Below are 23,665 nucleotides of genomic sequence, written 5' to 3' on the forward strand. Positions count from 1 at the left end.
TCCATGCAACGAAAAGAATAGGAAGTTATACTCACCTGTCCCCATCGCTCCGGACCGTCACCGCTGCCCTGGATGTCGCCCTCCGTCGCTGTCGCTGCGTCCCCAGGGCGTCCCCACCGCTCGGGCCCATCTCTGCGGCCCGGGATTGTTGTTCTTCATTGCCGTCATCACGTCACTGCGCACGCTGCTCCTATTGGATGACGGGACGGCGTGTGCGGTGATGTGATGACGATGAAGGAGAGCGAAGGCGATGCAGGGGATTCCGAAGAGAACGGTCCAGAGCGCCGGGGACAGGTGAGTGATCATCACCGGAGCACACGGGGCACCTTATACGGCTATCTGGCAACAGTTGAAGCAGTCTGCGTTGCCGGAAAGCCGTTAATTCAATGGGAAGAGGTCTTATTGATGAACCATTGTATAACTATTTGCTTGTCAGTCATCCAATTACACTTATGCTATATGTAATGCCAAAAATACATAAGACATTTATTGACCGTCCTGGAAGACCTATAGTCTCAGGACAGGAATCTTCAACAAGTCATATCTCCATATTCTTAGATAAAATACTGAGACTCTATGGAGCTAAGTCATATATAAGAGATACCGGAGACTTTCTGACCAAACTTGGTGATGTTGTTGTACTGGAGGGTGCCATTTTGGCATCCTTTGACATTGTCAGCCTGTACACCTCCATACCACATAATGGGGGTGTACAGGCTGTATCTTCCATGATCACTACGGAATTTTCTCCTGAAAAAAATTCCTTTCTTACAGAACGTCATTTGCATTTGGTGTTAAAAAAATAATAATTTTATGTTTAATGATACCCACTATATTCAGCTAGTGGGGACGGCTATTGGGACCAATGTGGCACCCACATATGACAATATTTACGTCACGTACATTGAGGAGACTATTTTCCTAATCTGGACTGTGACAGAACAATTACATGACTTTCACAACTTTCTCAATCCTATGATTGACAGTATTAAATTCACTCTGACCTTTTCTTTTACTGCAGTTCATTTTTTGGACACTAAGGTCACCATCTCTGGACATAATCAGGAGACTGACATTTTTACTAAACTGACCGACTGTAACTCTACACTTAGATTCGACAGCAATCACCCATGGAGCATGATCCACTCCCTACCCACCTGCAGGATGATTAGGGCAAAACGCATCATCAGTAATGACCAAAATGTTGACCGGGAACTTGATACCATGTCGTAATTGGGGTCCTGCACGTTATCAGGAAGCCTGCTGGGGGGGGGGGGAGATTGTCGGCACTGTGCTTGTGAATAGGTCTGGACCTGTGCTTGTGAATAGGTCTGGACCATTACTAACAGTAGTGGGGTGGGGGGGATGTTGTCAGCACTCTGCTCCTGTATAGGGTAAGGGCTGCACCCCACTAACATTGGGTGGGGAGGTTATCAGGAAGCATGACCTGAATGAGGAGCACTCTTATACCAGCCAGGACAGATGGATGTCTTGCGCACGCTATCAGGAAGAGGAGCGGGACCTGAATGACATATCGCTACGCTCTTCTACCAGCCCATTAACTTTTTTCCAGCAGACAGAGTGGCACCCCCATCAAGAGGGCGCTATAGGCAGATGCCTACCTTGCCTATATGTAGCGCCAGCCCTGGGTCCCACCTGCATTTCCTGACTTTTGTTTCTGCCAAGCTGCTGCAGGAGACAATCTGGTTGCAGGCAGGGCCACATGGAGGACCCCTGGTGGCCACATTTTTAGAGGTTATTTTAACACATAAAGTTACTAAATTTTATTAAAAAGTATATTAGAAAAGTAATTTGAATTGGCTAAGCTATAATATTTCAAATTTCATTGATGGTGACATGTGCCATTAAAGTGGCACTTCGGTGGAAAACAATTCCAACTGGTTCCAGAAAGTTAAACTCATTTGTAAATTGCTTCTATTAAAAAATCTTAATCCTTCCAGCCAGTACTTATCAGCTGCTGTATGTTCCAGAGGACATTGAGTCATTTTTTTCTGTCTGACTACAGTCAGGAACTGTCCGGAGAAGGAGAGGTTTTCTATAGAGATTTGCTCCCGCTCTGGACAGTTCCTGACACAAACAGAGGTGTCAGCAGAGAGCACTGTGGTCAGACAGAAAAGAACAACTCAACTTTCTCTGTAGTCTACAGCAGCTGATAAGTACAGGAAGGATTAAGATTTTTAATAGAAGTAATTTACAAATCTGTTTAACTTTCTGAAGCCAGTTAATATGAAGTATATTGTTTTCCACCTGAGTACCCCTTTAAAGGCTGTATCTTTAATATTAGGGAAGAAATATACCCATTATAAGGACACCAATAAATCTGATAAGTGGTGGTGCAATAGACAAGCCCTAGCAATATGTCAGTATATATGTCAGTTAAACATTTCATATTGTATATAAGTATTCAGACCCTTTGCTATGACCCAAATTTATCTCTGGGATCTATTTCTCTTGCGCATCTCTGAGGTGTTCCTACACCTTCATTGGAGTCTCCTGTGGTAGGTTCAATTTGTTCCACATGATTTGGAAAGACACATCTCTGTCTCACAGCTGATAATAGCAGAGCAACGACAAAGCCATGAGGTTGAAAGAACTGCCTGTACAGATCGGAGACAGGATTATGTGGAGGCACAGATCTGGAGAAGGGTACAAAACGTTCCTACTACACTAAAGCTTCCAAGAGCACATCGGCCTCCATAATTGTTAAATGGAAGAAAGAGTAAGTACCAAGAGAGTACCAAAAGATCTGAAGGTGGTTTCCCAGCTATTCTGGAGCTCGAGTTCTTCATGGTCAGCAACTGTGGTCACTAGGAGAACCTGCGTATAAGTGCTCATTATACTGTGCCCATTAAAAGTTGGCGGTCCCACAGACCAGTCCTTTAATCCATAATCTATAGTTCACTAACAAGTGGTTGTTTTACACAGGAATCCTCTTTAACTAAAGTATATTTTAACATTTATTACCTTCCCTCTCTGTTACGATCATCTTCTTCTGACTTTAGATATATAGAGAAATCAATCACTCCAACCTATAAAAGAATATATACAAATAAAACACAATGTTAGAAAACTGCTTTCAAAAAATTCCCTTATCTAGAGTTAGTATCACTATCTAGGACTGTTTTACTACATCCTGGCCCGCTTGTTTGTCATAAGATTAACTAGCCATGATCCCCAATGCAAGAGACCCAAGAGGCCTATATATCTCATTAGCCGAACAGATAGAAAACACATACGCTTTTCCTGTAGACCCTTCAACCGAGAGACTGTAAAGAAAAGGAAAGAGGCGCGCTCCTAGTGTGATACTGTTGATAATTATGATGAGCAAGTGCAAGTTAATGCACCTTACCGTGTCCTGTTGTGCTGAGGGCACAACACCTCGATGTGCATGCAGGCTCGCACGAAGCCGAACTCCGAGCGGTATCACCGGTGCTGATAGGTAAGTGGCTGCCTCTATGTCCTTGACCGTGACTGACAGGTCCGGTAAAACGTAACTGAACTTTGAAGAAAATTTGGACGAGACACGGCGCCTTCTTGTAGTGGATGGGTGGAAATAAAGGCTATTTTTATTCAGGATGCAACTTAAAAGTTTCGAACCCGGACCGGGTTCTTCATCAGGCAAGTGGATTACAAACAGAGGTGGCGGCAAATTAAAATATCCAGTCCAGCTGACTGCTACCGGGTCACGGGGTCACGACCAGCTAAAGGTTACAACTTAAAATTAGCATACAATAATAAAATTGGCATAAAATAACAATAATCGTAGTGTTAAAAAAATCCAAACATTAAAACAGCTAGAAATATTAAGTTATCAGTGCTTTAAGTAATTTTGAGTGCAGTGTTGATCTCGGGTTCTCTGTTTGATGCTGTTGAGTCAGGTGGGTATCGCAAGTGGTTCCAGGTGTGTATATTTGGAACGCTAGTTAGTTTAATTAAGGGATGCAGTTTTGTTACCTTGTACATATGTAGCTTGTTGGAGTCGCATGATTACAATTATGCGCAATTCTGCTTGTATATATTTTTGATATGGTTAGGCTTTTTCTTTGGTTTGTGGTTGAAAAGTAATTTATAGTTCATGTGTGGCTTGATAATTTGACGCAAGGTTATACAATCATGCATACTTATGCTTGTTTATATATATATATATATATATATATATATATTTTTTTTTTTTTTTTTTTTTTTTTTTCCTGATATGGTTAAGTTTTTCTTTGTTGAAAAGTAATTTGTAGTTCATGGGTGGCTTGATAATTTATTGGCAGCACTGGAGACACATGAGTTTGGTCCCACTCTGGTCCGCAACCATCCGTAGCACAGGTAACCCGTAGCAAGGGTGGCCTGTTAATTTTCGGCAGCGCTGGAGACACATAGATTCTGTCCCGCTTTGGTTCGCAGCCATCCATAGCAACGGTAACCCGGTTGACAGTGAGGGCGGATAGTATCCCTAATTACTGGTTTCCGTAGAATGCTTGAGCGTATCGTGGTTGGTAGAGACTTCTTTCCTTCATACGGGGATGCCAGTGTATGGCGTTTATGAAACGGATTTAAGAAGGTTTGTATTATCTTCTGTGTCATATTTTGCTTAATCCTTGTAGGTGTCTTGAAACCGGTGGACACTTACATTTTCATACAGGGATGTCAGTATATGTTATTGATGAGCTAATTTTTGAGATAGTGTTTCCTTATTGCTTAGTCCCGCTGTGGTATCTTTCTTTCCTTGTGGAGATACCGGTGTCAGGCGTTGGTGGACAGAATTTGTAAAGAATTGCGGACATGCCGTTGTCAGGCGTTGATAAGTGATAGGAAGGGGGGGGGGGGCAGGGGTTTGGGAGAGAAGGGGGGGGGGGAAGTAAGAGTAGATAAGATGAGTGGTACAATAATAATTAAATAATGGTTTCTACAATCTCATTAAGACCACGTGGGGAGACTGTCGCAAGCTTGTGCATCCAATACACCTCACGTTTTTTGAGTAACTCAAACCGGTTTGTGCATGTTTCTGAAATAATGTCGATGGGGGTTACTCTGATGGGTTCAAGAATGGTGGGATGAAATATAGAGCAATGTCGAGAGAGGCCTGTGCTTATTAATTCTGCAGTGGAGAGGTTGGATTGTTCTGCCTACATATTGTAGACCACAGCTGCAATCTATAAGATAGATGATGTATGATGACTGACAGGTGAGCCTGTGTTTCAGTTGATGTTTTTCTTTTGTTGAATTGGACATGATTTCTTTGATATTGTGTTTTATTTCTCTGCAGCATTTACATCTCCTCTGACCACATCTGAAGCTTCCAGCAGGTAAGACATCTTTAGTGTTTTTTTTCTTTGTGCTGGCGGATCTGGCTGGGGGCTAAAAGATTTTTGAGGGTAGGGGCTCTACAGAAAGTGATCCGTGGCTGATTCGGAATTTTACCTTTCAGGTGGATATCATTCATTAAGATATGCCAGTTCTTTTTCAGAGCTGCCCGGATTTTACCTGCAGAGTCGCAAAAAGTGGTAATAAAATTGGTCTTCTGCATTTCTATGTGTTCTTCTTTGTTGATGGATTTGGTCGAAACCAGACAGTTTTTTTGGGATTTGCTGCAGACTTTTTTGAATGCTTGTTTGATGATGGGTTTAGGGTATTTCTTTTCTTTGAATCGCTTTTCCAGGATTTTGACTTCTTATATGAATGTATGGTTTTTTGTGCAGTTTTTTCTGATGCGCTGAAATTGGCTATAAGGTATGTTTTTCAACCATTGCTTATAGTGTCCACTGTTGAATTCCAAGTAACTATTTACATCGACTGTTTTGAAAAATTTTGAAGTGACAAATTTATTTGCACTGTGGGAGATGGATAGATCCAGGAAATTAATTTTCTTTGAGCTAGCTTCCAGTGTAAATTTTAAAACCAATTATTGCTGTTGAGGATGGTGAGGAGGGTATCCATTGATTTGTCAGGGCCGTCCCAGATGAAAAATAGGTCATCAATGTACCTGCGGAACATCATGATATGTGGTGTGAAGGCGGAATTGTTTGTGATGAATTGGGACTCGAAGGCGCCCATGAAAAGGTTTGCATATGCAGGTGCGACCTTCGAGCCCATCGCGGTTCCCCATCATATGCAACACCAATTCATCTAACAGTAACCTAGCACATTATATCGATTTATTTCTTCAACCATATGTGACCGCTCTCCCTATTTACCTTCGGGACTCCACACAGCTAATACAAGCACTACTCAACATACCATGGAAACCTGGCTATCAGTTAGTCACAAACGATGTAACATCCCTCTAGAGATGAGCGAATTTACAGTAAATTCGATTCATCATGAACTTCTCGGCTCGGCAGTTGATGACTTATCCTGCATAAATTAGTTCAGCTTTCAGGTGCTCCTGTGGGCTGGAAAAGGGCGATACAGTCCTAGAAAAGAGTCTCCTAGGACTGTATCCACCTTTTCCAGCCCACCGGAGCACCTGAAAGCTGAACTAATTTATGCAGGAAAAGTCATCAACTGCCGGGCCGAGAAGTTTGTGACGAATCGAATTTACTGTAAGTTCGCTCATCTCTACATCCCTCTATACCAATATCCCGCACAAACTGGGCCTCGACTGTGTTAAAAAAAATTTGGATCTGGATGAAACAATACCACCTGAACAAAAAAACATTCTGATCAAAGGTCTGGATTTTATACTTCACAATAACTACTTCACATACAATAAAAAAATCTATCAACAGTGTAAAGGAACCACGATGCGCTCGAAGGTCGCACCTGCCTATGCAAACCTTTTCATGGGCGCCTTAGAGTCCCAATTCATCACAAACAATCCCGCCTTCACACCACATATCATCATGTACCGCAGGTACATTGATGACCTATTTTTCATCTGGGACGGCCCTGACAAATCAACGGATACCCTCCTCACCATCCTCAACAACAATAATTGGGGTTTAAAATTTACACTGGAAGCCAGCTCAGAGAAAATCAATTTCCTGGATCTATCCATCTCCCACAGTGCAAATAAATTTGTCACTTCAACATTTTTCAAAACAGTCGATGTAAATAGTTACTTGGAATTCAACAGTGGACACTATAAGCAATGGTTGAAGAAATGCAGAAGACCAATTTTATTACCACTTTTAGCGACTCTGCAGGTAAAATCCGGGCAGCTCTGAAAAAGAACTGGCATATCTTAATGAATGATATCCACCTGAAAGGTAAAATTCCGTACAGCCACGGATCACTTTCCGTAGAGCCCCTACTCTCAAAAACCTTTTAGCCCCCAGCCAGATCCGCCAGCACAAAGAAAAAAACACTAAAGATGTCTTACCTGCTGGAAGCTTCAGATGTGGTCAGAGGAGATGTAAATGCTGCAGAGAAATAAAACACAATATCAAAGAAATCACGTCCAATTCGACAAAAGAAAAACATCAACTGAAACACAGGCTCACCTGTCAGTCATCATACATCATCTATCTTATAGATTGCAGCTGTGGTCTACAATATGTAGGCAGAACAATCCAACCTCTCCACTGCAGAATTAATAAGCACAGGCAAAACATCAAGAAAAAAATTCCAATTACATGGTCTCTCTGGACATTGCTCTATATTTCATCCCACCATTCTTGAACCCTTCAGAGTAACCCCCATCGACATTATTTCAGAAACATGCACAAACCGGTTTGAGTTACTCAAAAAACTTGAGGTGTATTGGATGTACAAGCTTGAGAGTCTCCCCACGTGGTCTTAATGAGATTGTAGAAACCATTATTTAATTATTATTGTACCACTCATCTTATCTACTCTTACTTCCCCCCTTCCTCTCTCCCAAACCCCTGCCCTCCCCCCCCCCTTCCTATCACTTATCAACGCCTAACAACGGCATGTCCGCAATTCTTTACAAATTCTGTCCACCAACGTCTGACACCGGTATCTCCACCAGGAAAGAAAGTCTCCACCGGACACAAGATACCACAGAGGGACTAAGCAATAAGGAGACACTATCTCAAAAATTAGCTCATCAATAACATATACTGACATCCCTGTATGAAAATGTAAGTGTCCACCGGTTTCAAGACATCTACAAAGATTAAGCAAAATATGACACAGAAGATTATACAAACCTTCTTAAATCCGTTTCATAACACTGGCATCCCCGTATGAAGGAAAGAAGTCTCTACCAACCAATACGCTCAAGCACTCTACGGAAACCAGTAATTAGGGATACTATCCGCCTGTCAACCGGGTTACCGTTGCTATGGATGGCTGCGAACCAAAGCGGGACAGAATCTCTGTGTCTCCAGCGCTGCTGAAAATTAACAGGCCGCTACGGGTTACCTGTGCTACGGATGGTTGCGGACCAGAGTGGGACCAAACTCATGTGTCTCCAGTGCTGCCAATAAATTATCAAGCCACCCATGAACTACAAATTACTTTTCAAAAAAGAAAAACTTAACCATATCAGGAAAAAAGAAAAAATATACAAGCATAAGTGCACATAATTGTATAACCATGCGTCAAATTATCAAGCCACACATGAACTATAAATTACTTTTCAACCACAAACCAAAGAAAAAGCCTAACCATAAAAAATATATACAAGCAGAATTGCACATAATTGTATAACCATGCGATCTATATCTCCCAATGTGCAATCATGCGACTCCAACAAGCTACATATACTAGGTAACAAAACTGCATCCCTTAATTAAACTAACGTTCCAAATATACACACCTGGAACTGCTTGCGATACCCACCTGACTCAAAAGCATCAAACAGAGAACCCGAGATCAACACTGCACTCAAAATTACTTAAAGCACTCAAAACTTAATATTTCTAGCTGTTTTAATGTTTTGATCTTTTTAACACTACGATTATTGTTATTTTATGCCAATTTTATTGTTGTATGCTAATTTTAAGTTGTAACCTCCAGCTGACAGTGACCCCGTGACCCGGTAGCAGTCAGCTGGACTGGATATTTTAATTTGCCACCACCTCTGTTTGTAATCCACTTGCCTGATGAAGAACCCGGTCCGGGTTCGAAACTTTTAAGTTGCATCCTGAATAAAAATAGCCTTTTTCGGTATACACCTGGGCTAGTTTTTATCCTTTATTTCCACCCATCCACTACAAGAAGGCGCCGTGTCTCGTCCAAATTTTTTTCAAAGTTCAGTTACTTCAACCGAGAGAGGTCAACACAATAGTAAGGTCATCTCTCCACTGACCTCTGTGGAGTCTGTAGTGGTGATAAATCACCATACTACGGTAGATCACTATCTTAAACTTTCTCCATGAAAGTGATGGGCCCAGTCTTGGGATTCACATCTATCAGGCATTTAGGATATGCTTTACAGTGCCCCGATAAACCTCTATGAATTTCATAGAGAAAGTGACTTTTGTTTCACACACAAATCTATGTTTGAAACAGCTAGTCACAATGCAGCATGCTGGGACTAAACCAGGCTATTATTAGGGTAAGAGAGCAGCACAGTAAGTCGGAAAGCAGGGCGCCTGTTCAGCCTCCCAATGCTTTTGCCCCTTATGAAATAACATTATCAGCTGGGGGGTTGCTTTGGTAGCTGAAATTGCACTTGCCACTCTTCCCTCCCTCTTCTGTAGAGACTGATTGCTTGATAGAATGTGGAGACCATTATTGCATCTGTAGCAACTATCTTCTCCGGCTAACATAGGTGTACGTTAGGGCTGGGCGGTATACCGGTTCATACCGAATACCGAAATTTTTGTGCTGCACGATATGAATTTTAACCCATGCCGCAATACCGGTTCGGCTCCTCCCCCTCGGGAATGAATGAATTATCCGCCCAGCGCTGCGCTGTCCCCCCCCCCCCCCCCAATTAATTATCAGCCCAGCGCTGTCCCCATCGGGGTAAATACTCACATGTAAAAGTGCTGCCCTCCTCTTCCTCCTGTTTGTTGCGGCCGCCGCGGCTGACACTCTATACCAGTGGTCTTCAACCTGCGGACCTCCAGATGTTGCAAAGCTACAACTCTCAGCATGCCCGGACAGCCAACTATCCAGGCATGCTGGGAGTTGTAGTTGTGCAACATCTGGAGGTCCGCAGGCTGAAGACCAATGCTCTATACTGTGCGGTATCCCTATGCCCGGGCTGCAAAAAATTAACAAAATAAACTTTAACTCACCTCCCGTTGGTCCGGTGCCGGCCTCACCTGCTTCTTGGGGCCGGGAATGTTGGACAGCCGTCAGCCTATCACCGACCACAGCGATGTTCCGCCTCGGCCGGTGAAAGGCTGAGCCCACTGTCATGTAAGAAGCCGGCCAGCTTCTTACATGACAGTGGGCTCAACCTATCACCGGCCGAGGCAGAACATCGCTGCGGCCGGTGATAGGCTGACGGCTATCCAACGTTCCCGTCCCCAGCATAATGCCGATGTAGGAACGTGCGTTAGTTTATTTTGTTTACCTTTTGCAGCTTGGGCATAGGGATACCGCACAGTATACAAACAGGACGAGGAGGACAGCGCTTGCGGGTGACGTGAGTATTTACCTCGATGGGGACAGCACTGGGCTGATAATTAATTTTGGGGGGGGGGGGAGGAGGAGGAAATACCCTTATATACTGTGGAACCGCCAAAAGTTACAAAAATACCGTGATAGACATATTTGGTCATACCGCTCAGCCCTAGTGTACATATTTATTTACATTTTTTATTTTTAAAAATAAAATGTTAAAAGACTTTGCCTAAAAGAATAATATTATTTATTGGGAAGAAACTGATAAAGGACATGGAAATATATGTATATAGTTATGTAACATACTTGTGAGTCTAAGTCTTCGCCTTTGACACAGAGATTGGCATCAATTACATTCAATCCAACCAGAAGGCCGACGATAACAGTTCCTTCCTCTTCCATCATAACCGCATGATTTTCATAAAACTCACTGAAAAGGGCAAAGTGTACTAAGTAACAACAATGGGTTTTAATTCCCTACAATTTATTTCCTACGGTATTTTAGTAAATACCGTACAATTTCCACTTTCCCAACAATTTGCTTTTTTTACACATGTTCTGATCTGTCGGGTTTTCCTCAGCTCAAATCCACCAAATTTTATGTGGAAACCTTAGTAAATATGTAGCTTTTTTTGTGAAAATGTTGTGAACACGCCCCTTTTCAGAGACCACACATCCTTTTCCCAGCGGCCATACCCCTTTTTCGGGTTTTCTTAGCAAAATGGAGAGTTAGGGTTTTTTTCAATTCTGGCGCAAAATATGTGTAGGGGAAGAGTGGTGCAGTTGCCCATAGCAACCAATCAGATAGCTTCCTCCGTTTTGTAGAGGTCGTTTTAAAAATGGAAGAAGGACTCTGATTGGTTGCTATGGGCAACTGTGTCACTTTTCCCCTACACAGATTTTGATAAATCTCCCCTAAAGAGAGCATGTTAGTTCAGAAAAACAGAGCTAATTTCTTTAAAAAACAACTCTACGCCTGTCTTTAGGTTGGATGTGGTATTACAACTTGGCTCCATTCACTTCAATGGAACTGAGCTGCAGAACCACACCCAACCTGGAGAGAAAAAGGGAGGGTTTTTTGAAAGAAATAAGTTCTGTTTTTCTATTCCTGGATAACCCCTTTAAAGAAAATTTGTATCAAAAACAACTTATCCTTTATCCACAGGATAGGGGTCAGACATCCAAAGGATAGGGGATAAGATGTCTAGGGGCGGAGTACCCCTTTAAGAAGATGTTTGGCCAGCATATATTATTTTGTTACTACAGATGTATCATAACAGAAACTTTGAAACTAGTCACGATAACACATTATATGTAATTTGCAGATATACTTCCTGTACTATTTAATAGAGTTAAAGGGGAATTCCAGGAAAAAACCTTTTTTTTTTATATCAACTGGCTCCAGAAAGTTAAACAGATTTGTAAATTAGCCCAAACATATAATCAAAGTTTCATCTTTATTAATGTATACAAAACAGGTAGAAAAAAACACCCATAAAATGACCCACCCTTAAAAAAAAAACAACACAAAGCTAAGCAGGATATCACTGGGATATCTACAGAAATCACGGTATTACCAATATACAGTCTTACAGTATTAGTTTAGTCAGCACATAGGAGAACAATATCTCAAATAAAAAACTGTACCTACCGTATTTATCGGCGTATAACACGCACTTTTTAGGCTAAAATTTTTAGCCTAAAGTCTATGTGCGTGTTATACGCCGATACACTCCCAGGAAAGGCAGGGGGAGAGAGGCCGTCGCTGCTCGCTTCTCTCCCCCTGCCTTTCCTGGGGTCTAAGAGCCCTGCTGCCGGCCCTTCTCTCCCCCTAGCTATCGGCGCCGCTGCCCGTTCTGTCCCCCTGACTATCGGTACCGGCGCCCCATTGCCGGCACCGATAGCCAGGGGGAGAGAAGCGGAGCCAACAGCCAGGGGGAGAGAAGGGGCAGCGGCACCCATTGCCGGCGCCGCTGCCCCGTTGCCACTCCCCATCCCCGGTGGCATAATTACCTGGTTCGGGTCCGTGCTGCTGCAGGCCTCCGGCGTGCGTCCCCTTCGTCGTTGCTATGCACGGCGCGGCGCACTGACGTCATGCGCCGCGCCGTGCAGCGCATAGCAACGACGTTGGGGACGCACGTCGGAGGCCTGCAGCAGCGCGGACCCGAACCAGGTAATTATGCCACCGGGGATGGGGGGAGGCAACGGGGCAGCGGCGCCGGCAATCGGTGCCGCTGCCCCTTCTCTCCCCCTGGCTATCGGCGCCGGCAATGGGGCGCCGGCATCGATAGTCAGGGGGACAGAACGGGCAGCGGCGCCGATAGCTAGGGGGAGAGAAGGGCCGGCAGCAGCGCTCTAGACCCCAGGAAAGGCAGGGGGAGAGAAGCGGGCAGCGACGGCCTCTCTCCCCCTGCCTTTCCTGGGGGTATATCGGGGTATACACGCGCACACACGCACCGTCATTTTACCATGGATATTTGGGTAAAAAACTTTTTTTACCCAAATATCCTTGGTAAAATGAGGGTGCGTGTTATAGGCCGGTGCGTGGTATACCCCGATAAATACGGTAATTGTGACATGCTGACGGCTTCCCAGTGATGATCCTGCAACCTCGACATGAGTTTCGGATGATTCCTTTCTCAAGGAGCGCCTCTTGAGAACGGAATCATCCGAAACACGTGTCGAGGTTGCAGGATCATCACTGGGAAGCCTTCAGCATGTCACAATTAGGTACAGTTTTTTATTTGAGATATTGTTCTCCTATGTGCTGACTAAACTAATACTGTAAGACTGTATATTGGTAATACCGTGATTTCTGTAGATATCCCAGTGATATCCTGCTTAGCTTTGTGTTGGTTTTTTTTTTAAGGGTGGGTCATTTTATGGGTGTTTTTTCTACCTGTTTTGTATACATTAATAAAGATGAAACTTTGATTATATCTTTGGGCTAATTTTGTAGGTTTTGTTGATAAATTATTAGCCGTGTTGGGCTTTGTAAATTACTTCTATAAAATAAATCTTAATCCTTCCAATAATTATCAGCTGCTAAAGTCAAGTTGTTCTTTTCTGTCTGGTAACAGTGCTCTCTGCTGACATCTCTGCTTATCTCGGGAACTGCACAGAGCAGAAGAGGTTTGCTATGGGGATTTGCTTCTACTCTGGACAGTTCCCGAGACAGGTGTCATCAGAGAGTCATCAGCTTCAGCAGCTCATAAGTGCTGAAAGTATAAAGATTTTTTAATAGAAGTAATTTACAAATCTTGTAACAAAGAAAGGGGTCCGGCAACTCACCGTCTCGGCGCTTACTGCTAGGAGGCTTGGATTCCGTCCATGGGGCAGAGGTTTGTGCGGGAAGCTTCCGCTTCCCGCACAAACCTCTGCCCCATGGACGGAATCCAAGCCTCCTAGCAGTAAGCGCCGAGACGGTGAGTTGCCGGACCCCTTTCTTTATTAGAATTATTGATTCTTCTGCATATCTCAGTCCTGGCACCACCGCAGCGCATGGAATTTACTATGAACATGGACTACCACTATAGTCTTTAGAATTTTGGACCCAATGTATAGACTGTGTTGAAGTATTGCATTTTTCAGACCGTTAGGTGCCACCACTTTTATCTTTTTCTACTTTATTTAAGTTAATTTACAAATCTGTTTAACTTTCTGGAGCCAGTTGGTATATATATATATATATATATATATATATATATATAAAAAAGTTTAACTAAAACTGAGATATGAAAACTATGCAGCCCAAAGATTTAAACATAAGTTGAGCTCTGCTTCATCTATATATAGTCATTGATATAATAAGCATTGGACTCTACAAAGCAGCTATAATGCTCCATAAAAGCTTTCTATATTGTGAGCGTTTACAATTTATAATTGTTATTGGGGGAAGCCATATTGCTTGAGTTTCAAGCACAGAGTTAGGCTGGGTTCACACTACAGTTTGTAATTACGGTTCCCGTATATGGCTGGGAGGAGGGGTGGGCAGGGCTTAATTGCGGCGCCCGCACTGAGCCGTATTCGGAAACCGTAGTTAATGTATGTCTATGAGCCGACCGGATTGAACTGCAGCCTCCGGTCGGCTGCTTTTTCGGCCGTATGCGTTTTCCCGACCGCAGGCAAAAACGTGGTCAACCACGTTTTTGCCTGCGGTCGGGAAACCGCATACGGCCGAAAAAGCAGCCGACCGGAGGCTGCGGTTCACTCCGGTCGGCTCATAGACATACATTAACTACGGTTCCCTATACGGCTGAGTGCGGGCGCTGCGATTAAGCCCCGCCCACCCCTCCTCCCAGCCGTATACTGGAACCGTAATTACAAACCGTAGTGTGAACCTAGCCTTAGGCTCCACAGCAAGATTCACAGACTTAGGAAATAACAAACTGGAAATAACTTAATTGTCTTCTATTTAAGAGGAATGTTTTGTGAGCTGTGCAGAGGTCATTGTGCAGGGAGGGGAAGAGAATGAGCACTGATCACCTATTGTGAATGGTGTTTTGCTGTCTTATCTATATATTGGTGCCACCTTTCACTGTTATCCTGTATGAGAAGACTGTTGAGAAGTGATCTCTGTAGAACCGGAAGTCTCAGCTTATTATGAGGCTTACTGGCCAGAATTAAAACTGCAAGATTTTAGGATGACTTTAATACTGAATAGTGAAATAAATAGTAGTTCATTTTCTGATGACACTTTAATGCCATTCTTTTATCATATAGCTCTAGTGAAATTTTTTTGCAGAATTATTTATTGCTCTTGTGTCTTAAATTTGATAACTGTAAAATAGCCACAGGAGCTATGCTACTTACCTTAAAATATCCCTGCGCATGATCAGGCAACGCAGGTAGTCTGCTAGCTTCTTCTGCATCATCGATAACCGCAGCCAAGCTCTAGCTCGACCAAGGGGGGTCCTAAGAAAGAAATTGTTAATATTAGGCCAATGCAGGACATAGGAAATACGGTAGTAACAGGCTGCCAAGAAATAATATAAGCACACCTGAGTCCTGGTAAATCCCTCACACTGGCTGCAACATCTTCTGCTTCAGGACATATTTTCTCCACCATCTCCAGAGGACCCCATATTGTTCTATTAAAGCTAAGGAAGGATTTTCTCACTGTCATGAAAGAACATACAGTCCTTTTGTGAGACTGATTATTAGGATTTCTGAACCACTGAGAGACAGATTAATTTAATGAATTTATTGTAGTTGTACATTTTAATAATTTTACCTCTGTGGTCAATGAACACCATCAATTCATGCCACAGATCCGAAGCTTATAGGGGTACTCCTAGTTCATGAAGCTATGCCCTATACACAGAATAGAGGATAACAGGCTGGTCAGAGGGGATCCATACCTATTCTTGGGATTGGTGGAGATCCCAGTGGATGGACCCCCACACAATCAGCTTCTTATTCTCATCCTGTGGATGGGGTTAACTTCATGAGCTGGAAATAATCCTTTAACACTGCACCACTGCATTCGTTTGACAGCATATTACTCTCCTCTGTGTTCTACTGTGCCACACTAAGGGTATGACATGTACTCCAGACCCAGGACTACTAGATGCCAGCCTGATGAAGGGCAGCAGCCCGAAACGTTTTCAGTTTATGTAACCAGTCATTTGTCTTCACAACATAAATTAATAAAATTAATTCACTTGCCATTTCACTATACATTGGTATGCTGACTATCAATTGCTTTCAGGACAATATTATATACTGCTTTTAGTTATTTACTGTACCTTTAAGACCATGCTTGAGGCAGTGTTCCATCACAACAAAGAACTGCTGAAGAGGAGGGTAATCTGAATCCAGAGTCCGGCCATAACTCAGAGCTGATTCAATGAGTCCTTTTATACTGAGTTTAGCCATATTCAGCAAATTCGTCCGCTCGACAACAGCTGGATCTCTTGCTGCTAGTACACAGGATAATGATAGAATTTAAAAGCCATCATATTACCAAGTATGAATTATGCATATACCCAAAACACAGCTAGAAATCAATAGCAATTGTAGTTGATGGGCTAAATGGTCTCTACTTTGTGATCTGTAATGTGGTTGTCTAAGAGAATACAATTATCTTCACAAATGTGAATATATCATTAGAATCCACATCAGGCACAGAGAATGAGAAGGTGGGAACAATACCATGAGGGTTGTGTGGGCTACTGGCACAGGAAAAAAAATATCATAATAACATTTTTCAATATCATGGTATTACATTTCTTTTACTGCCAACCTTCCTTCATACAGAACAAGACATCAGGGTGTGAAGATGTGTGCTTGCTGACTATTGACTATGTAGTGTCACCTTTCCGAGTAAAAAAGAATATATTAATAGACTATATATTCAGGAAAAATATAGTAATCTGAAATGTCATGAAAGAAAAAAAATAAAAGGCTATCGACAACTTTGAAAAGCATTTACCTTTTTCTCCATAGGTCTTTATTAAAAAAAATTTAGTTTGTGTTATTAGTAAAGTTTATGAGAGAATCAATTATATGACAGGCTTCTTGTAAGCTTTTCTCTCTCTGGAGCCAATTTCTAAGCCAATTTATGACCAAATTAAAGGGAAGGTGACAGCAGGGTCACGCGAACTTCCCTGAATATACAGGTATATAGTGCAGGTGATGCTACACTTCTTGTTGAGTGAAAATCGGTGCAGCTGTTCAGGAGCTATTCATCTTGTTGCTAATATAGCTGAATATCACCTGAATGGCTGCACGATTTTCACCAGTAAAATCGTTTCTTTGAGAGACTTTAGTGATAACAGTGTAGAATACAAAATATGCTTTTTTTTTTAAACTGTAATTTTTATTAAGGAATTTTTCATGGATACAAATCCAAATAAAGGAGAAAAAAACATATACCGTATATACTCGAGTATAAGCCGAGTTTTTCAGCACGATTTTTCGTGCTGAAAACACCCCCCTCGGCTTATACTCGAGTGAACTCTCCACCCGCAGTGGTCTTCAACCTGCGGACCTCCAGAGGTTTCAAAACTACAACTCCCAGCAAGCCCGGGCAGCCATCGGCTGTCCGGGCTTGCTGGGAGTTGTAATTTTGAAACCTCCGGAGGTCCGCAGGTTGAAGACCACTGCGGCCTTCGACATCATCCAGCCCCCTCTCACCCCCTTTAGTTCTGTACAGTACTCACCTCCGCTCGGCGCTGGTCCAGTGCTGCAGGACTGTCCGGTGAGGAGGTCGTCCGGTGGGATAGTGGTTCCGGGCTGCTATCTTCACCGGGGAGGCCTCTTCTAAGCAATTCGGGCCCGGCCCCAGAATAGTCACGTTGCCTTGACAACGACGCAGAGGTACGTTCATTACCAACGTACGTCTGCGTCATCGTCCAGGCAACGCCTCTATTCTGGGCCCGAAGCGCGAAGAAGAGGCGCCCCCGGTGAAGATAGCAGCCCGGAACCACTATCCAACCGGACGACCTCCCCACCGGACAGTCCAGCAGCACCTGACCAGCGCCGAGCGGAGGTGAGTACTGTACAGAACTAAAGGGGGTGAGAGGGGGCTGGATGATGTCGAAGGCCGCAGTGGTCTTCAACCTGCGGACCTCCGGAGGTTTCAAAACTACAACTCCCAGCAAGCCCGGACAGCCGATGGCTGCCCGGGCTTGCTGGGAGTTGTAGTTTTGAAACCTCTGGAGGTCCGCAGGTTGAAGACCACTGAGGGCGGATGATAAGAGGAGGATGAAGGGGGGGTGTGGGATGATGACAAGAGGATGATGAAGGGGGGTGGGGATGATGACAAGGGGATGATGAAGGGGGGGGTGTGGGATGATTACAAGGGGATGATGAAGGGGGGGGTGTGGTATGATGACAAGGGGATGATGAAGGGGTGGGGGTGTGGGATGATGACAAGGGATGATGAAGGGGGGGGGGTGTGGGATGATGACAAGGGGATGATGAAGGGGGGGGCGTGGGATGATGACAGGTGATGATGATGAGGGTCTGGATGATGACAGGCGGTGATGATGATGAGGATGTTAATGACGGGGGTCTGGATGATGACAGGGGGGATGATGTATTTCCCACCCTAGGCTTATACTCAAGTCAATAACTTTTCCTGGGATTTTGGGTTGAAATTAGGGGCCTCGGCTTATACTCGGGTCGGCTTATACTCGAGTATATACGGTAATTAACATCACAGAGGGCCGAGACCAGGCAAATGGGAGGGCCATAGTAGGGCAATAAAGCCATAGAAATTCCAGCAAAGGCCCCCAGTACCAAGATGCTAAAACAATAAGACCATAAACTTTAACCATTTAAAAGCTTAAACAAGCGTAAGTCTACGCACCAACCTACATGGGCAGGTAGACCCAAAGGGCCACAAACACGGGAAGGGGAGGGGTGGGGGTACAAACAAAGGGGGCACAAAGACAAACACACAACAAACTGAGACAAAATATGAATTTTTATTTAGTCTTTGTGATGTCACAATTGGCATTGTCACATTGTGATGTCACAATTGTGATGTCTTGTTGTAACGTCACAATCAGGTGATGTAAAAATAGGGCACAGTGATGTCACATTCAAACATTTAATGTCACAACGGGGCACTGTGATGTCACAATCAAGCATTGTGATGTTGCAATAGGGCAGTAGGGCCCAGGTAAGTCCAGCCCATGTCCTCTTTACTACTGCCCACTTGCCTTCTTTCATCGATTTATCCCATTTGACCGACAGTCACTAGATAAAGAGAACATGGGATGGACTTACCTGGGCTCTTGCCATGTTGGGAAACGTCCCCTGGCCTTTTGAGCTTCATTTGTGTAAAAACTAAAACATTTCAATATCAGGGCTGGAAATGGACTATATAGAAAAAATGTATGCCTAAAATTCCTGCTTACAGGTCCGCTTGTAGGACCAAACCATGTACAGTCTTTAGATTTCAGTACCTATGTGTTTGTATTTTTTTTAATACAGTTTTTGGGAGGGTTGAGGGGGATAGCAAAAAACACCATTCTGTATTTTTTTTTTTTTTTACAATGTTCTTCTGCATTTATAGTGCATGTTGAAATGATTATGGAAAGGCCACAAATGTGGAGTTATATTGTTGTATATATATATGTTTTAAAACAAGCTGTAAACAAAATGTTTTGTGTCATTTTTATTCAATTTATTACATTTTTGGTCTCTAACATTTTTTATTCCCTTTCATGAAATATATTGGTTTTTAATTACGGTATACTCACATACTTACAGAATGCAAATATATTGTTTCTTTGTGCAGAAATATGATAAATATGTGCAGGCCACTCCCATTAACTACAGGCTATTATTTATGTGTATCTAATCACTTTGTATTGATTGTACATGCTATAAATGGAATTCTTTAAGCTTTTATCTATGAACCTCTGAAAAAGCTGGAAGTGGTCTGGCGATACATGTTGGGCAGAGTAGCTTACCACAGCCCATGCCTCAACAACTACACCTGAATGCTCCTGTACTTTACACTTTAATGTACAAGCAATGCATGGGCTGTTCCCCTCTACAGTCAGTGTATTAGAATGTGTTACTACTATTTACGCTATATTATTGTATGGGGAACTTGTTGTATATTATGATGCAATTATGTTGATGGACTCTATCTCATAAATTATGTGTAATTATTGTTATTATTATTATTAGTAGTAGTGGAAGTGTGTAAAATTGTTTTATCATTATTCATATTTATTTTTTGTGGACCACTACAATATATATTTACATGTTTTGGGAGATACGTGTTATCTAACCACAGTTTTTTTTATATGGCAACAGGGTACGTTTTCTTGTGACTTTCACCTCGCATCTTAAATTCCCCTCCTGGTTTCCCGCTCTGGGTCAGGGAGTATGGTCCTGAGCGGGAGACGCCATGATGTTATGTAATGTGACGGGAAAAGTTTAATGTTAGAAAAACAAAAATGACAAACCTGGCTGGGATACCACAGCTGCTGTGATGTGGGAAACCCAGTTGACAGGATTTCTTGGTGCACCGTACTGAGTCATGATGGGAAAGTGTGGTCACTCTGTTTCTTTTACAGCGACCTGTGAAAAAGTAATGTAAAGTCATTGTAGGTATTCTGCTTCCCTGAAAATAACAAAGATTAAACCTTTTTTGGCGGTGGTGATAATGAAGAAAGTTTCGGATAATTTGAGTGGTTTTCAACAAATAAATGTTATTCTTATACAGTGAAGATTCTTCTTCATTGACAGAATACAGAGGTCTTGAAACCCCTAAGGAATTCAGGCAAAAAGTATCCTGGAAATCGGTAGAGCTTTTCAGTATACAATGAAAAACCATAAACTGCTGGAAGCATATTCTAAACAATGTGCCTCCAGCTGTTCCAAAACTACAACTTCCAGCATGCCTGAACAGCCTTTGGCTGTCTGGGCATGCTGGGAGATGTAGTTTTGCAACAGTTGGAAGCACACTGTTTGGAAAACACTGCCATAATACATTTTAATACTGCATTATCAGCAATGCTTAGTACTCTACTGATATTCCCTATTATAGTATAGTGTGCAGGCAAAAGGCACAATTATTGAAACTTGTACTGGAATGGCTAGAAAGGCGTGTGTAGCCAGATCCTGTAGTCATGTGTTACTACTTTTCTTTAGACCATTGTTTCTGAATGGAACAGTGGAGGAATTATTAGGTGAGCCCGACAATCCCTTTACAGCAGCTACAGTCTACCAGCAGATAATAGTAGATACAGGCTACCAACAGATACAACCAGATACAGGATACCAACAGATACCATCAGATACAGGCTACCAACAGATACCATCAGATACAGGCTACCAACAGATACCATCAGATACAGGCTACCAACAGATACAACCAGATACAGGCTACCAACAGATAACACCAGATACAGGCTACCAACAGATAACACCAGATACAGGCTACCAACAGATACCATCAGATACAGGCTACCAACAGATACCATCAGATACAGGCTACCAACAGATACCATCAGATACAGGCTACCAACAGATACAACCAGATACAGGCTACCAACAGATACCACCAGATACAGGCTACCAACAGATACCACCAGATACAGGATACCAACAGATACCATCAGATACAGGCTACCAACAGATACCACCAGATACAGGATACCAACAGATACCATCAGATACAGGCTACCAACAAATACCATCAGATACATGCTCCCAACAGATACCACCAGATACAGGCTACAAACAGATACCATCAGATACAGACTGCCAACAGATACAACCAGATACAGGCTGCCAACAGATACCACCAGATACAGGCTACCAACAGATACAACCAGATACAGGCTGCCAACAGATACCACCAGATACAGGCTACCAACAGATACAATCAGATACAGGCTACCAACAGATAACACCAGATACATGCTACCAACAGATACCACCAGATACAGGCTACCAACAGATACCACCAGATACAGGCTACCAACAGATACAGACTACCAACAGATACCACCAGATACAGGCTACAAACAGATACCACCAGATACAGGCTACCAACAGATACCACCAGATACAGGCTACCAACAGATACCACCAGATACAGGCTACCAACAGATACCATTAGATACAGGCTACCAAAAGATACCATCAGATACAGGCTGCAAACAGATACCATCAGATACAGGCTACCAACAAATACAACCAGATACAGGCTGCCAACAGATACCATCAGATACAGGATACCAACAGATACAACCAGATACAGGCTACCAACAGATAACACCAGATACAGGATACCAACAGATACAGGCTGGCAACAGATAACACCAGATACAGTCTACCAACAGATACCACCAGATACAGACTACCAACAGATACAGGCTACCAACAGATACAACCAGATACAGGCTACCAACAGTTACCACCAGATACAGGCTACCAACAGATACAGACTACCAACAGAATACAACAGATACAGACTACCAACAGATACCATCAGATACAGGCTACCAACAGATACCATCAGATACAGGCTACCAACAGATACAACCAGATACAGGCTACCAACAGATACCACCAGATACAGGCTACCAACAGATAACACCAGATACAGGATACCAACAGATACCATCAGATACAGGCTACCAACAGATACCATCAGATACATGCTACCAACAGATACCACCAGATACAGGCTACAAACAGATACCATCAGATACAGACTGCCAACAGATACAACCAGATACAGGCTGCCAACAGATACCACCAGATACAGGCTACCAACAGATACAACCAGATACAGGCTGCCAACAGATACCACCAGATACAGGCTACCAACAGATACAACCAGATACAGGCTACCAACAGATAACACCAGATACATGCTACCAACAGATACCACCAGATACAGGCTACCAACAGATACCACCAGATACAGGCTACCAACAGATCCAGACTACCAACAGATACCACCAGATACAGGCTACCAACAGATACAGGCTACCAACAGATACCACCAGATACAGGCTACCAACAGATACCATTAGATACAGGCTACCAACAGATACCATCAGATACAGGCTGCAAACAGATACCATCAGATACAGGCTACCAACAAATACAACCAGATACAGGCTGCCAACAGATACCATCAGATACAGGATACCAACAGATACAACCAGATACAGGCTACCAACAGATAACACCAGATACAGGATACCAACAGATACAGGCTGGCAACAGATAACACCAGATACAGTCTACCAACAGATACCACCAGATACAGACTACCAACAGATACAGGCTACCAGATACAACCAGATACAGGCTACCAACAGTTACCACCAGATACAGGCTACCAACAGATACAGACTACCAACAGAATACAACAGATACAGACTACCAACAGATACCACCAGATACAGGCTACCAACAGATATCATTAGATACAGGCTACCAACAGATACCATCAGATACAGGCTACCAACAGATACAACCAGATACAGGCTGCCAACAGATACCATCAGATACAGGCTACCAAGAGATACAACCAAATACAGGCTACCAACAGATAACATCAGATACAGGCTGCCAACAGATACCACCAGATACAGGCTACCAACAGATAACACCAGATACATGCTACCAACAGATACCACCAGATACAGGCTACCAACAGATACACCCAGATACAGGCTACCAA

General features: G+C 43.1%; 1 protein-coding gene across 2 annotated transcripts in view; it reads right to left on the reverse strand.

Annotated features, from left to right (window-relative positions):
* Positions 1–23,665, reverse strand: part of RUFY2 (RUN and FYVE domain containing 2) — a 56,176-nt gene that overhangs the window by 27,536 nt on the left and 4,975 nt on the right. The window contains exons 2-7 of one of the 2 annotated variants that reach the window (XM_056530294.1): positions 20,427–20,541; positions 16,245–16,415; positions 15,498–15,615; positions 15,310–15,411; positions 10,804–10,927; positions 2,986–3,050 (exon numbers count right to left, since the gene is read on the reverse strand). In XM_056530294.1, coding sequence (XP_056386269.1) covers positions 2,986–3,050; positions 10,804–10,927; positions 15,310–15,411; positions 15,498–15,615; positions 16,245–16,415; positions 20,427–20,502 — 656 coding nt within the window. In that variant the 5' untranslated portion in view covers positions 20,503–20,541. Of the gene's footprint in view, positions 1–2,985; positions 3,051–10,803; positions 10,928–15,309; positions 15,412–15,497; positions 15,616–16,244; positions 16,419–20,426; positions 20,542–23,665 lie in introns of both variants that reach the window. The other variant, XM_056530293.1, reaches the window with a different exon arrangement.

This window comes from Hyla sarda, chromosome 7, assembly GCF_029499605.1.
Source record: "Hyla sarda isolate aHylSar1 chromosome 7, aHylSar1.hap1, whole genome shotgun sequence".
NCBI classification, from domain to species: domain Eukaryota; kingdom Metazoa; phylum Chordata; class Amphibia; order Anura; family Hylidae; genus Hyla; species Hyla sarda.